Below are 17,108 nucleotides of genomic sequence, written 5' to 3'. Positions count from 1 at the left end.
ATACGCACCATCACAGTTACCCATCACAGTAATTTCAACACTTAAACAGTTGATAAATAATTAATAAAATGCCACCCTAAAATATACTTGTAAGCAAAAACTTTAAAAAAATCTGCATACATTAAAAATATATGTATTAATAATATATGTATTACAAATTCATAATAGAACTCCTGGATTTCAAGTTATTCCTAGACCACTTTTTCGGTTATGTTGTTCGGTGTTGTCAAATTATAATAATGTTCAGTGATTTCACAAAACCACTAAAGCTATTTAAAAAAAACACGAAATCCATGGTAATACATACAGACATACACACATACATAGATACACAAACACACATATCAATAGTAAAAAATGGACTAGATTTCATCTTCTTGCCATATATAGTCAATTACTTAGAAATGAAATTTGACATACTTTAATAATATTTAATCCACTGGATAACAGAGAGATATAACACTGTGATTATAAAAATGTATTGCACACGTGAATAATAATGATCACATTATAAAATAGGATCTAAAGCAATGAAACAAAAACATTCTATTGCTGTTGATCAGGATGATCTCGAAACTTTGTTTTTCAATTACATATGGCTAAAATGTCAATTCGGTGTGGACTCAAAGTCACAGCTGACGGACTGAAACTAACTACATTAGACCAGCAATACAGACCACTAGGCCAAGGAAGCTGACAAAAATGATGTACTTTTGTTGTAGTCGCATGGGCTTTACGGTGTTGTTCATATTGTGATAAATAGCTAAGGGGCCAATATATATATATATATATATATATATATATATATATATATATATATATATATATATATATATATATAGTAGTAAATAATTTTCTTTGCTTTATTATTTTCTTTCAAAACATTGTTGTTACGGTTATTAATATTGTATAAAACTTTACAGAGTTAGCTATTAATCCATCTTAAGTCCAGTAACCAAGTGTCAATAATGTTACGAAACACTGAGGTAAAGAGGATATCTACATTTATTGAGTAGATATAAGGATATAATTCGCGAGTGAAGAGGGAAACATTGTATTGTCGTAAAGCCATTCGTGACATTCGTGACAATACAAGATGTTTCCACTTCACGAGCAAAAATATTTCCTTACATTTACTAAGAAGTCCATAGATTTACTTTTATTATATATTTATAATGCAAAAATCTTTGATTTGCATGTATTTGTTCTCCGGTATGTGCCAGTACAATTATGGCCGTATTACTACATCTATTAAAACAAGTTTAAAAATGTACAGTTCCAGGACAGCAACCTTTCACAAATTTAGTTTTTACATATAATGCATAAAGCTGTGTATTTTGTCATATACCATGATCAATCGAAAATGAAGAGATTTTTAAAAAATTTTGTTAACACATTTCTTGCGCGGATTGATCCAGTAGGCATTGTTGGGGTTAGGGTAATATAGGCATTGTTGGGGTGGGGTAATGTAGAAACATATGAGAGTGGTCGCATCGGAAAGATTTCAGAGCGTAACATCTTTAAAGAAACTATTTTTATGATCGTGAGTTTACTTGTATGGATGTTGGTTATTTATTTATTTGATTTCTGTATCAAATGTGAATGTTTTACCGTGGCAAGCGGTAAACGCAACATCCAAATTTTGATGGCCACTTAATTTTGATTTGCAATCAACGCTCGTCATGTTTGATTTCTCCAGAGTTTTCAGACATAATTATGATTGTATTAAGAGCTAGAATTGATCCTTAAACAATCTGATTCGTGTATTGTGTTTCAAAACATGTTTCTGTTTTTGTCGTAGAGCATATAACGTAAATAATATTGTATAGTTGACACACAGAATATTAAATAACAACAGTTCATGTAGGTTCAGTCACTAATAATGTGTATGAGTCATGTTTATAACTAATTTTACAAATTATTACCTGAAGCCTACAATTGCTGTTTAGAGTTCGTTTCTTAACATTTTGTATGGTATCTCTATATTGATTAAATAAACATATACTAAAATGAATACGACATTAACATGTTGAAAATCTATAAATCCTAACAGATTTTGCAACGATGAGTATGGCATAGCTCAACAGCAAAAAGAATGGATTGCTGAATATCACATTTGATTACTACAATGGAAATAAATGGTAATTCAGTGATATAAGATATATATTAAACACAGTATATGACAATCACTATCGATGAGTAAACAGTAGCATTTAGGTTTTTAAAAAAAGCTGTGCAAGCTAATGTCAACCAAAATTATTATGTCAATAAGGTCCGAGATTGCATTTACAGTACCATTTAAATGACTGGTTTTGAATTTTCTATAAAATGTCCTAATTAGTATTTGTCTCAACACAGATATAAAATCTACATTGGAAGGGAAGCTCGATATAAAAAGAAAATTATTTTCGAGTTCTAATGGACTTCGGACTTCTATATTATTTTGTGACTACTTTGTGCAGATTATAAACACCTTTTCGAGTTATGCCACTGTTTAGTACACACTTAATTATTCACAAATACCTGTCTTGAGAGATACCTTGATAAACAGTAACGGTCCAGTATTGCATTAAAATTTCTAAATGATCTCCAGATATTAAATGCTACATAAAAAAGAAACTTACATTACTACCGTGGCACACAAAATTAAAAACATAATATGAATCAAAGAAAGTTCATGACATATATGTTAGAATACAATATAGTACTATTCATATACATAAGTTTGAACAATCTGGTAAATAATTATAATAAATTAAAACGAGCTGAAACAAAACGTATAAATCGACATAGATTGTAAAATGATAACAGTAAATGTACATGTGCATATTTCACATCTTATCGACAGTAAAAGATAAAAGCAACAAAATTCAAACATTTATATAACATATATGTTATTGATAACAGAAGAAAGAAAGAAAAAAAAGCATCATCTTCGTTCACGTTTCTGTGCCCACTCTCGTGAGTAGTGTATTTATGGCACTTAAAGGTAAGTTGTCCTGCAGTTAAGAGCAAGCAATAAACCCCTAACGTTTGCATCAAATATATCTGTAGCAACACATCACACAACTCGTGTAACTTTGCATATCAAGGGCCAATAGACTAGTCTACGATTTGGTACAGTACATGCATGGCACCATGCTGATTTGCCAGTAAACATATCACTGTAACAAATTTATTCCTTTTATGTTCCGTGTTCAAAATTATCAAGATTGTCTTTCCAGCAATGTATAGTGCAAAACCATTAAGCTGAGGTACATTATTTTTCAAAAGCATATTGTCACAAAATGTTCAATCTCTGTTAGCATCATATTGGTACGCAGTAAACATTGCTCGCTGCTCCATTGCATGTCACTTAAAAGCGTCACCCGACAACGTCATTGAATAATGCAAAGCCTTTTACATGATATGGTCAGTGGATTATACAAATCGTGTTTATTTGACGTCATATCGGTAAACTCATCAAATGATTCAATATTACATGATGCCAATGGTATGCAGCTGGTTTCGTAAAAACCATATATATAAAAATTCGAGTGATGTCCCTTTTATTCCCAATTTACTACTGATTAGTTACATTGGCAATGTTTTCTCTACTACACATTAGAATGATAACAACGAAGGGTATGCTTCTCTTGAACTTTGAAACAAGTTCAATGCATACGCATATCACAACCAACTGATTATGCAATCATAAATATAGTGAAACAATGTATTATATGGGTTTTCATTATACGAGTGTTTGTTGTGTTGAAACCTTGAATTACACAAGACCATGAAGGCGTTGAGTCTAATACCAGTTTTTCAACACAACGTGAATGAGTTATTTAAGAAAAAACAACCAGATACCCCTCCCCCCAAAAAAACATATCACGTACAGATCACTGTATTTACCTTCATCTTTAATTACCTGATATTATACATCTAACCTTAATTCTAATAATAGCCTTTTATTTATGCTTCAAAGCATCCTGCATCTTCCTTAATCTGTCAAAGTAGACGTTTATGTACTTTTATCATTGCTGTATACAATTTAGGGGCTCATACATACACGTATACAAGTCCTTAGTACTAGTTTTAATCAATTTTGGTAAAAGTTATTTTGAAAATTAATATTAAGATTTAAAACGCAGCAATCCATTGAAAATAACAACAACAAAAGAAAGCCGATGATTATGGTGATTTTTTCATTTTATTTTCGTCGTCGTTGCTGTTGCAATGATGATGATGATGATGATGATGATGATTATTATTATTATTATTATTATTTTCACGTTTTTTGTTGCTGGTTTGGTGTGATAGTATTAGTAATAATAGTAATACTATTAGTAGTTCCTGCTGTTGCTGTGTTGCAGTCATTATATTTATCAAGCTTTTATTAAAGTGGTTTTTATCTACCATTTATGTTATCAAGCACAACCCAATTAACAACATATACTATTATTTTAATAGACAAAGCGTACAAAAATGCCATAAAATATCAGCTTGTGAGAATAACTGTCATCGTTTATATTATTACTATTTATACCCAATACCAAAAGTGGAAATACGACTTATACATACTTCTAGGATTTACTGACTATTTTTTTCTTGGTATGTACTCAACCACTTGTCTTGGAGACAAAATAAATAGTGACGTGCTCGAGAAAGAAATTTTGTTAAGATATTGGGTGATGGGGCTTTTATTATAAAAATACAAAAATCAAAATATCATTTTTTTATAAAAATAAATTCGATATCCCAGCAAGGTTTAAATATAGAAATGTAAACTTCTTTAAAGGGCGCTAAAACCGTATGTTATATGTGACAACATTTGCCTCCCTTTTGTTCAATACATATTTTCGCCTTTAAATAATGGCATTAAATATTGATTTTGCACACTAGTTAAATTCAGAAACTGTACAATATGCGGTTAAAATAGCAATCACATGGTACAAATGAATAATTATAGTTGGTTACGCTATAGAAGGTATATATATATATATATATATATATATATATATATATATATATATATATATATATATATATATGCAAAAGCATTCGATATCAGATACAAAATCGTACAAATTTAATAATAGCGAAGGTTCTTAATATGAAACTGCTTATATATTTATACATTACCGAAAAATAACATAAATATGATGATAATCTGTATCATACCTATCAACCTACGTACGTACGTACGTATATACATACATCTTATTTTATACATATTATTTTAAAACAGTAGTTATAACAGCTTTCATTCTTTTTATAAGATGAGCAAAGCATATTAATTATAAATACTCCCAATCGCTAAGGTTCAATGTAAAACAAAACATGACAAACGCACATGATGTTCTTTTAAGCCCTGAATACTAGATTAAACTCCAGTTGAATTAGTTATATAAAGACAATACAAAAACGCGCGATTTATGTATGCTATTTGAAAGTTTACACTTATATTCTTTCCATTGGTCTACACAGTTGGATATCCTTTTAACTATGCTCCAACTACTTGTTATCATATGAACATATAAAAAATTATAGATCGTCTTTAATAATGTACGCACATATCATAATAAAGTTTATATATATATATATATATATATATATATATATATATATATATATATATATATATATATATATATATATATAATTTCGCAGAAATCAATTTAATAAAGCCGATTTATTAGGACACGAATATTTAAATATTACATAGTAACAGCTATTAATGTGTCAGAGGTCTCACTGTCTGACAGTTATTGGGCTCGGAAAAAGGTAAATAAAAATGATTCACGGCTTCATGGGTGGCTGGGAACTTGATTATTCACGGCACATGTAGCACTCTGATCATCTGTATTTGATTGACAGTACTTGATCATCCGTTCTTGATTGAGAGTTGATGATAAATCAATTAATGATCAGTTACCACATAAACACGAAGACATTCATAGGACATTCTTTCGAATGGATGCTTACATCACGTTTATTATTCACAGATAGAAAAATCACTTCATGAATTTCCTGGAGTTTCATCCAAAGAATCACCAGGATCCTGCGCTCTTGCTAAAAATCTGAAGAAATCATTTTTACTTGGTATGAATGTATACACTATTTAGGGATTTATGATAATATATATATATATATATATATATATATATATATATATATATATATATATATATATATATATATATATATATATATATATATATTCCCACTTCCATACCTGCCTACAAATGTGTATGTATTTATCTAATGTGACCAAAGTATGTGCGAGTTTTCCTTTTGTGTGTAGAATTGTACCGAATTAGGTCTATAATTCAACTGCTAATTAATAACGATGTGATAGAACTAGTCTACACATTTAAAGTAATTACGTATCTAAGTTTTTAACAAGTTGAATACATGTAACACGGTCGGGTCTTTAATCATTCTTAAAAGCAGCACTTACTCTTCCCTTGACTGGTTGAAGTAACACACCAAGGAATTGTATTTAGAAGAAATACGTTAATAAGCTGAGTGTTGAAATTTAACCATCAACAACATCAGTATCAATGTATTTCTTTGCAGTGAAGGGTAAAACAAATGTTTTTTCTTGTTGTTTTTTATTATCCGAAGCTCATTTATAAATACACAAAAAGGAGATCAATAGATCAAATGGATTCAATTTTATCAAAATGAAATTTTCAGAAAATCATTGAACTTCAAGTGCAGTGGGTCTATAGAAATATGATACAGTTATTTGCTATAAGTATCTTGTCAATGAAAATTGACTGAAAGATATTAACCAGAACAAAAATTAAGGAATATTTTTTTCAGTAATGTCAACATTAATTTCAGTACTTTATACCTTTGCAATATGTCTGTGTTTTCAAGGATGAGATCTTGTAACCTTACAGTGTCATCTCGCAACATTTGCAATCTGCAAAAGATTTACAATTATAATCTAAAGTTTCGTGTTGTTGATAGATTACTTAAACAAAAAATATATACATGAGAAATTAAAAATAACTTACAACTTACAGTAACGCTGAATTGAATCCTAGATAGTTCCAAATGTTCTATTAAGTCCAAAAGTATCGAGTAATCCAAATGAGTTTCAGTGGTATTCTGAACGATGTTAACTATTGTACTTAAGTACCAATATATCGAAAAAGCACGACGATAAAATCCAAAAATGTCTTTAGATGTATTTACAGTTTCCTGAGCAGCTATATATTTCCAAGTAATTAGAGTACTTAGTAATTCTAATGAAAAATTTAATTAATTAAATGAATTCCCTCAAGCAAACACAAATAAATGTCTTAAGTATATATCTCTTACACAGATAGCTAAGTTGTAATACAATTGAAAGATGATACATTGTAAGTGATTTGAATTCGTGAACTAGGTATAGTGCTTAACACTAACTTATCAAGAATTATGTAAGCTTGGCCTTCCAATTACTCATATCCTGCAGTCTGATCACGTGATGTTTACTTGGATAATATCGGAACTCAACCATGGAACTTATGAATGAATTTAAGCACTTTTAATACAATAATGGCCAATTCTTTAAAGTGGAATCTACGATCATACAGAAAATTAATATTAAAATGTTATTAACTAAATAACCCTTACAAACACTTATTATAAATAAATAATTCCCATAATATAGATGTACATGTTGACGGATGTACTGAAAGGTAAATTAAATATTAATTGTTCTAAAATTTAATATTGTACTAGTTTATGCAAAATCTATTCAGTCCTATTATTGTTGAATGCTCGTTTTCTTAAGTGTCATCAAAAAGACTTTCAACCTAAAATTATTGGTCGTTATTGACTTTTACAATAGTAGCCAAGTACTAAATTGGGTCAAGAAAAGAGAACATTAGGTCTAAAGTAACAAATAAAAAGATAGTACTAGTTTGGTTTCAACACGCGGTACTTTCATTGCGATATCACGACCTGCGAGTTTCAATCCAGTTTGTACTGGACCAAACGTTCAGGTTGACCTGTCCAAGTACCTTAACATTCATTTTGCCGTATCGTGTCTATTTCACAGGGCGTGTAAAAAGTGAACTTTCAAAGGCATTTGAATGTATGAGTATCCAAACAAAATGAATAATTGCTATTTAAAGGTATGTGTAATCAACGTCTAAAAAGTGACACCCATTACTCAAGTGTCGGTGCTGAATGCATGCATGACCTGTATGACGTTTTCTATATTACAGTATGCAAGTGTATTGAGTCCAAAATGTCAATAGACAGCCTTTTTGTTTTAACATGCATATGTAAAAACAATTGTATCCAAACAAAATAGAGAAAATAATGCCTTCATAAAAGGACAAAAATCCATATACTACTTATCTTTATGGGAGAGATTACAGAGAGAAAATCTTTTATATTCCACGTGTCAGACTGTTGAAAACTCAAGCATAAAAGAGACGATTTAAAATTAGAATTTAAACAATATGAATACAGAAAGGTTTTCATACTCTTGATTTAATTGCGTTATTTGATACGGAGTCCTTGTGGTCCTGACTCTCGTGACATTATCTAACACCAGGTTAGGGTTATCTTCAGAAGTAGTTGTTCCAATAGCTCTTTCCATTTCTTTATTTAGCTCGAGAAGTTTTCGCTTCAGTTCTTCAGTTTTTCGTCTGAATTCGTCCTGGAACTAAAACATAAAAAGGATTTTTAAAGAAATCTTGTTATATCAAACAATGGTTAGAAAATTAAAATAGAAATTATCGAGCGAAAGTTAATTTCTGTCCTATCTAAAAGCAAGACACATGTAAGCCAGCTAACATGTTTCAGTGTAATACAGTGTATTGCTAACAGAGATGGGAAAGGATGGAAAGATTTGTGTGCTTTTGTTTTCTTGAGTTTTATATATTCATGCGTTTGTAGTTTTCTATGGTTGAACATGCACACAAAAGTTTTCAAATGGTATGAATGACGTAGAGAATTCTTTTTTTGAGATCTTGTAGAATTTAACATTACTAATACTGACTAATAATGGTATTATTTATTGTTCGGTTGTTGCATCTGGATATTTTTGAAGTTATTCACCTGAAGATTCAGAAGCAGTCCCGAGTATGAAATGGCGTTTAGTAGAGCCTAGCAATTATTGCAGGAAAAATCTGGGTATTATAATAAATTAACGTTATTTTAGTATTCAGAATGAGGTAAATTTTTCACAAAATCCTTTCTTTCGTAATTACATATACATTACAATAGCACTTTGTTAAATTTAATCAACTCAAAAGCTAGAATGGAAATACTTTCCGGTGGTAGATTATATGTTTGTGATATAAGCATGTGTGATTATGAATTTAATAAGCATAAATAAATAAAACAGCAAATGTCTGACAATAATATTTCACAAATTAGGTACATGTAGTTTGTATGCATAATAAATAAACTGTGAAGAGAGATCTCGAAACCTACCAACCATGACTGCTGATAATATTGATGCACGATTGAATTTTGTGATTTTTGATAAAATATAGACGAAGAACTTAGCAACAAATGCTTTAGTGCAGTTTTATTTTTTGGAAAAAGGAATAAATAAAATCTCAGATACAAACCAATGCACACTGTACAGGGATATTTTAAATGGACTGGTCGGGTTTAAAATGTGGTGTCTCCAAATACTGTAAGAATAAGGGCATGCTATATGAAGATATTTTACGTTAATAAAACATACATAGTTACCTTTTCCAAATTTTTACTCAACTGCTCTTGGGATTCAATAACTGCCCTGATATTTTGTTCCACCTTTTTGGCCCGCAACAGATGCTTTGTTAATAGCCTGTGAAAGAATGATTTATTGTAGCATTTTGGAATCATAGTAGCAGATAACTTCTGTGTTATTACGTGGAATCAACATGCAAAAATAACACCAACCTAGTCGAACACACATACGACGCTCACACTCAGCATACATGTATACATACCTACCTAAACATACCTGCATACATACATACATACATACATATATCATACATACATACATACATATATACAGAGCGACTTCGTAAACTGATCACTCGAGAAATATGCAGTAATTCGAATATATTTGCTGACCCCTGTAAAACCCAGGAACTCTTCAAAGTTTGTAGTCCCAAACTCTAAAAATACACTCATAATTATTATTATTCACCTAAACATGTTCTTTTTATTCATTGTCGTTTTTTATTTATTAAAATGCGCCTTGATGGTTTAACAGGTGTCTGCATTCTGTGCTTTTTTAATGTCAACATTTGAGGTGCTACAACACAAGCTAAGCTCAGTAGATTAAACGACATATTGACTCGTTCTGTTTGGATGCTGACTTAGGTCAACCCATTGTGATGTGCTTAGGACTATAGTGTCAACTTTAATCATCATATTAAAATCGATCGCTGACAGGAAAGAAGTTGTTATTCGCAAAGCATATTCCATGTTGTTCGTCATGATTGGAAGGGGATATACCCATTGTGGCATGTAACAACAGTTAGTGGCTCAATATTACATTTAGTCATGCAAACTATAGTTGTTAAAGGTAAAGACTTTAGTTTACTTCCGATTGACTACTATTTTTGTTTTACTACCATCGACTTATTCTTGGTATTTTAGATACGGCTATCCGAGGTACGAAAATGAAGCCGATGACTGTGCAAAAGCAATTCGCTCCATTAAGTGTTTAAGCAGTAGGTGTAAAGATACGTTTACGATGTTCGTGTCATTTTTCTGTAAAAGTATGTTTATGTTTGTTGCAGTATATCACAGACATTTATTAGGAAAATCATGCTAAGGTCTGAATGATATACACAAACCTGTATATAACGAAAGGGGGAACTCAGTAGCCTGCATTTGTGTCCTTGTATATAACGAAAGGGGGAACTCAATAGCCTGCATTTGTGTCCTTGTTTATAACGAAATGGGGAACTCAATAGCCTGCATTAGTGTCCTTTTGCTTAATGAACAGTGTGAGTGCAATCAGATTATGAATACAACATCCATACATGTATACCAATGTTCTTCCCTCATCATCGTGTAGTAAAAAATCACAAACATTCAACTGACAACTCCATCCACCAGTATTTTACACAAATATATCTTCCAGTATGTGACACAGCTGTATCCACCAGTATGTCGCACATGTGTATTCACTAGTGTGTTGCACAACTGTATCTACCAGTATGTTGCACATGCTTATAGACCAGTATGTTACACAATTATATCCACCAATATTTTGCATACGTTTATCCCCCAGTATGTTACACAACTGTATCCCCCAGTATGTTGCACAAGTGTATCCACCAGTATCTTACACTACTGTAACCACGATTATGTTGCACAAATGTATCCACCAGTATGTTACACAACTGTATCTACCAGTATGTTACACAACTGTACATCACCCACATTGTTACAGAACTGTATCCACCAGTATGTTACACAACTGTACCCACCAATATGTTACACAAGTGTACATCACCCATATTACTACACAGTTGTATCCACCAGTATGTTACACTACTCTATCCTCTTGTATGTTACACAACTGTATCCAGTATGTTGCACAACTGTATATAATCCATATTGTTACACAATTGTGTCCACCAGTATGTTACATAACTGTATCCACCAGTATGTTATACAACAGTACATCACCCATATTGTTACACAACTGTATCCACCAGTACATTACACAACTGTACCCACCAATATGTTACACAACTGTACATCACCCATATTACTACACAGTTGTATCCACCAGTATGTTACACTAATCTATTCTCTTGTATGTTACACAGTTGTATCCACCAGTATGTTACATAGCTGTATGCCAAAGTATGTTGCACATGTGTATCCACCAGTATGTTACACAACTGTATCCACCAGTATATTACACAATTGTATCTACCAGTATGTTGCACAACTGTACCCACCAATGTTACACAACTGTACATCATCCATATTGTTACAAAATTGTATCCATCAGTATGTTACACTACTGTATCCACCAGTATGTTACACAACTGTACATCACCTATATTGTTACACAACTGTATCCACCAGTATGTTGCACACTGTACCCACCAATATGTTACACAACTGTATATCACCCATATTGTTACACAGTTGTATCCACTTGTATGTTACACTACTGTATGCACTTGTATGTTACACAACTGTATCCACCAGTATGTTACACAACTGTATCTTCCATTATGTTACACAAATGTACATCACATACGGGTAATAGCTAGCTAAACCCTACGTTTTAATTTTAACCCTATGTCTAATAAAACTTAAATACCTGCAGTCGCACAATACCTGAATAAAGTAAGTTTAAATCAATCCCATAAATGACCGTAAGAGTTGAATAATACAAAGACTTTCCGATGAAGTTGAACAAGGTGAATATTTCCATACATTGTTGTTATCATATCTTCTAAAAGTTTATATACATGCATCCTTCACCATCGGGTATTTCTCTAAATGAAATAAGATGGCTTTTCATGAAATTATTCAATAAGCTCAATGCCGAAGAGCTAACTTACGAAGAATATATATTTAAAATTTCTTTTTTATTTGGTGCATATCTTGACATAATTACCAATTAAATGCCAAACATTTAACCATATGTAGATAACTTTCATCTTCTTCTCGTCGTTAAATATTCAAATTAACAAATTAACGTTTCACTGATGAACCACGGTCTCATGGCAATGAAGCACTTACTATTTGTTTCTTCTGCCGAATAGTGTCACGGCCTTGTGGTCATAAATTAAGTAACAGAAAGAAACAAAACCAACAAGTTTTGTACAAATAATTTAGTTATCAGCATTATAAATGAAAATTGGAGAGGAACTTACAGTATTATGTAGTGAATAAAAATAATCCTGACAAAGTTACATGAAAGCCCAAATGAATGAAAAGTTCCGTATATATTTCAAATCGGAAATGTACTGGTCTGTCAAGAATTGTGACGTTGTCAAGATGGCTTTGTCCAAAACTCCCTTGAATAATTCACAAGAATTCCAGAATACTGTTATGATCCAAATAATGAGCACTTTCTATCTCCACTGAACAGTCCAAAACAAAAATTTTTCCTCTCGAGTAACATCTATGAAGAACATAACACGTCTGCAGACTTACAACAGGAATATAAGAAATGAGAATGACTCCAAAAATAGGAACGAAACTGATTCACAGCTCAGTTCACTCCTTATATACGCCATCTATTACAACTCTGTTTCACAATATACACATAACTGATCTTACTACTCGTCTTACCGCAAGAATGCCTATTCATAGGAAGTGAATGAATTCTTCCAGAAACATTCAGACTCCTTCAGCCAATGAAACCTTAATCCAAAGACGTCATTAAGTCTTATTATTAAAATTATTATTAGTAATTGTCAGCAAGTGTGTAAGCACTATTTATAGATCCTATGTATTTTTAAACTCTTAAAAGACCATATGCAACGTAGGTAAAATCTAACTAAAGATGCTTTGTAAAAATTTCCAACCACGAATAAAACTTAAAAAATTAAATAAAATCATGTACCTGTAGTTACAAAAATATAGATATACATAACAAGAGTCTATAGGCAAGGCATATATTATCAAACGATTTTTCCCCATCTTTATGACCACTTTCACACAATTCTCTTACGATTCAGATTCTTTTTCTTTGCTAACTGGCTAGATCCTGGTCGCTGTGGAAACCCATAACGTTTGAAGCATTGGTTTGTGTAGGTAAGTCAATAGCTTACTCAATTAGTTGATACCGGCAGTGAGCAACACCATTACAAATACATACACACCATCTGATGGAGGCATTAAAAATGAAATCAATGAAACTGTAAATAGTGTCCTTGATATCACGATGCATAACGTACCCTGTCTCTTTTACAGCCACGTCGAAAATGGACTGTAGATTAACCAAGCAGTGACGCTCTGTCATAGACAAAAGTTGACTGCAGAGATCTTGGAGTTTTTTCCTGGAGGAAATAAAAAATAGTTGAACTCTATCTGTAGTGGAAATATTTTATATTATAGTTTCGTTGAAGGTTTGGGGACAAATATTTGCAGGATAAATTTTCGTATTATCAAAATTATCCTAGAATGTTCAAGCACACTAAACTTATTATTGCGTCCTTTGCAAATTTCGTTGGAATGCATAAAAGATTTACCTCTTCTAATACAATGTCAAATTATGACCGTGCAAATGACAATGTGTCAAAAGTCACAGAAACTTGTCTTGTGGAGCAAAATTATACCACAACAAGAAGACCAAAATATTCCAAGCCGCAAACCCACATAAAAGGTAATATCATTTAAGACTTCTTGCAATACTGATCAATAGTAGCAGGGGATAATTAGATTTATCGAAAAGAGTTATCTCACGCTATATAAGAAAACGCGTAGGAATTTTAAAATGTAAAGAGAGTTTCTCGTTTTCTGATACAATGGATGTCGAAGATAGTGTATTATAAAGTATAGTCTTGATGATGGCAAAGCGTCTTCTTTCTCCTGTTGCCTGTACAATATATACAGGATTCGGTAACACACCTTTCACACCGATGGATGAATTCTTCGTGAGGATGTAGTGAACCATACTGCTTGTGCCTGCGGAAAGTTTCCATGACTGCTACTACCTTTTGTTTGATACTGTTTGCTTTCGATGAGCTTAAATTAAAAGTAAGACGACAACCGTTATTGCGAATAGACAGAAGACACAGTAAGAGCACATTGTTACAGATATTTTCTCTTCTTAAAAGTTCTTCTGCTTCTTCCAAATATTTCCAATTTAGCAAGGGAATTTTGTAGCATTTCTCTCCATGACAAAACGGCTTAAAGGTAAAGGTAAGTGTTTGATTAAGATTCCGTAGTCCATTTTTGTCCGTATCTTCCCTCCAGCTAGAAAAGAGCAAACTGAATGGAAAACGGTCATCTTCTAGGCCTGTAGTATTGAAACATTAATAACGTAGTATCATTTATTACCTACTATCTTAATCTGCGGTAATAGCGTATTGACTTGTTCCAAAAGATCGTGGCATTTGATAAATTATGTCAAGCAATAGGCATTATATGTTATGAACTTCGGAGAACGATGTGAATTTTTAAGGCGTCGAAATAATTACGTTTGAACCTAGGACCAGTAAGTCACTCAATCAAATGAAATTCTATTTCTTTGATTGGCTATATGTATTCATTCTGATTAATTATTTATCAAGGCAACAGCGTAATCCAAAACTCAGTATTCCATATTTTCGACAAAACAGTGAGATGAGTCTTGCATTTTTTTAAATGTAAATTTAAATTACAAATATTTTGGCCATAGTCTAGATAATCCAATATTTTTAAAGACATTCTTTTCGCATTTATCTAAGACTGAAAATTTCTACATATTCATAGGTGGTGATTAGAATGTTCCACTTAATTATGACATTGACACAGTTTTATTGACAAGAAATTAATATACACTCACGTGAACAAATACAATTGGAAGAATTTGATCTAATCGATGTATGGAGAGAAAACAATCTAACGCAAAGAAAATACACATAGAGAGGTCCTTCTCTCAAATAAGCTAGGTCAGTAATATATTGTAGTGTCTTCTGATCTTTAAACAGGTCTTCAAAAATCTAACGCAAACTATCAATACAATTGTCTAGTGTCTTGGTCCTACAAATTTAGTGAAACACTAGAGAGAGGTGGACATGGAAATTCAACAATATTCTTTTGTACTATCCTAGTTATGTAAATTTCGTAACGTTTTGTACATCTGAAGCTATAGAGATATACAAATTAGACAAATGGGAAACTTGGGTGAAAGTTTACCAACATTATCAGTTCTTTTGCCGGAAAAATCTTAAAATAATGAGGGAAGAAAAAAACAATATCCAATTCACCATTGAAGACAAAGCAGACGAATAAACAAGAAAAAGAAGATGATGCACAGTTTCAAGGCCTTCATAAAAGAAACTATCTTGTTGATAAATAAAATGAAATCGATATTTTAGAAACAACACTGAAAAACATCAGAGTGGAATTATACTTAGAGCAAAACAAATTGGAAAGTATAAGGGCAACCAAATACAAGACTTCTTTTTAATTTGGAAAACAAACATTTTACAGAGAAACACAATTTTAGAAGATGGATTAGAAGTTACTGCTGAGATAACAATCCTCCAGGAAGAGAATTCATTCCATTGGACTCTTTACTCATCTTGATATTTAACAATATAAAATATTCATAGAATTACATTTCTGACTGATAAACGAATTTATAAATAAGTTATCCTCACTGGAATGTCCGTTAGTATTACACGCATGTCTCTCTGCATTAAAAAATAAACGAAAGCTGGAAAACAACCTGGCCTGGACGGTGTTCCTACAAAATTCTATAAATTTGTTTGGATAGTCACTGTACATTATGTACAAACAGTTTCTAATTAAGCATATGGAAACAATTTTGTACCCGCTACACAAAAACAAGGAGTTATTACCTGCATCCTAAAAGAGGGAAAGTCAAAACTGTATTTGAAAAATTGATCATCTTAATCATTCTTTTTGAAAACCTCTCATTCTTGTTATAGTAGAAGAACTGGATGGTGATAAAATGAACTTTCTTTTAAAAAAACAAGGCCTTCGGGAAATATCATCCCAGTTCACTAGATTCTGGCAAAAACATTTTTTTCTCATATGGTCGGGACTGGATGAGTACTCCACCACAACTCCTGAAGATGTTTCATGTACTCCACTGTGGCGTAACAATTTTATAAGAATAAACGTAAAACTGTATCTTATTTTTAAAATAGGATGTGCGAAGTCTATTTTGCACATTAATAATTTAGTCATGACAATATCTTTTACCTTACTTAACAAAATCTTTTAAAAAATGTATAGTATTGATGTATCTTTAATTGAATGGTTTGGAATTATTCTGGATTCTATACCAAGTGACCAGAGAATCGCTATATAAACTAAGCTGAAGCCTGATACCCCTTGAACATAAATACTTTGATATATTGAGAAAGGATGATAAAGTGTCGAACCCGTTTTATAAAATATTCTTGGAAAGACATAAATAATTACCCTTAAAGCATCAATATAAATGGAATGATATA

General features: G+C 31.7%; 1 protein-coding gene across 5 annotated transcripts in view; it reads right to left on the bottom strand.

Moving 5' to 3' along the window:
* Positions 1–5,647: 5,647 nt before the first annotated feature.
* Positions 5,648–17,108, bottom strand: part of LOC149799646 (serine/threonine-protein kinase TBK1-like) — a 167,544-nt gene continuing 156,083 nt past the window's right edge. For 3 of the 5 annotated variants that reach the window (XM_089958989.1, XM_089958990.1, XM_089958988.1), the window contains exons 16-20: positions 14,548–14,664; positions 13,875–13,976; positions 9,694–9,790; positions 8,472–8,653; positions 6,240–6,913 (exon numbers count right to left, since the gene is read on the bottom strand). In XM_089958989.1, coding sequence (XP_089815115.1) covers positions 6,775–6,913; positions 8,472–8,653; positions 9,694–9,790; positions 13,875–13,976; positions 14,548–14,664 — 637 coding nt within the window. In that variant the 3' untranslated portion in view covers positions 6,240–6,774. Of the gene's footprint in view, positions 6,063–6,239; positions 6,914–8,471; positions 8,654–9,693; positions 9,791–13,874; positions 13,977–14,547; positions 14,665–17,108 lie in introns of those variants that run through there. The other 2 variants (XM_089958991.1, XM_089958992.1) reach the window with 2 other exon arrangements.

Source organism: Sinohyriopsis cumingii, chromosome 5 (genome assembly GCF_028554795.1).
Source record: "Sinohyriopsis cumingii isolate HCF-2022 chromosome 5, ASM2855479v2, whole genome shotgun sequence".
Lineage (NCBI taxonomy): Eukaryota > Metazoa > Mollusca > Bivalvia > Unionida > Unionidae > Sinohyriopsis > Sinohyriopsis cumingii.
This window is presented reverse-complemented; position numbering and strand designations above follow the sequence as displayed.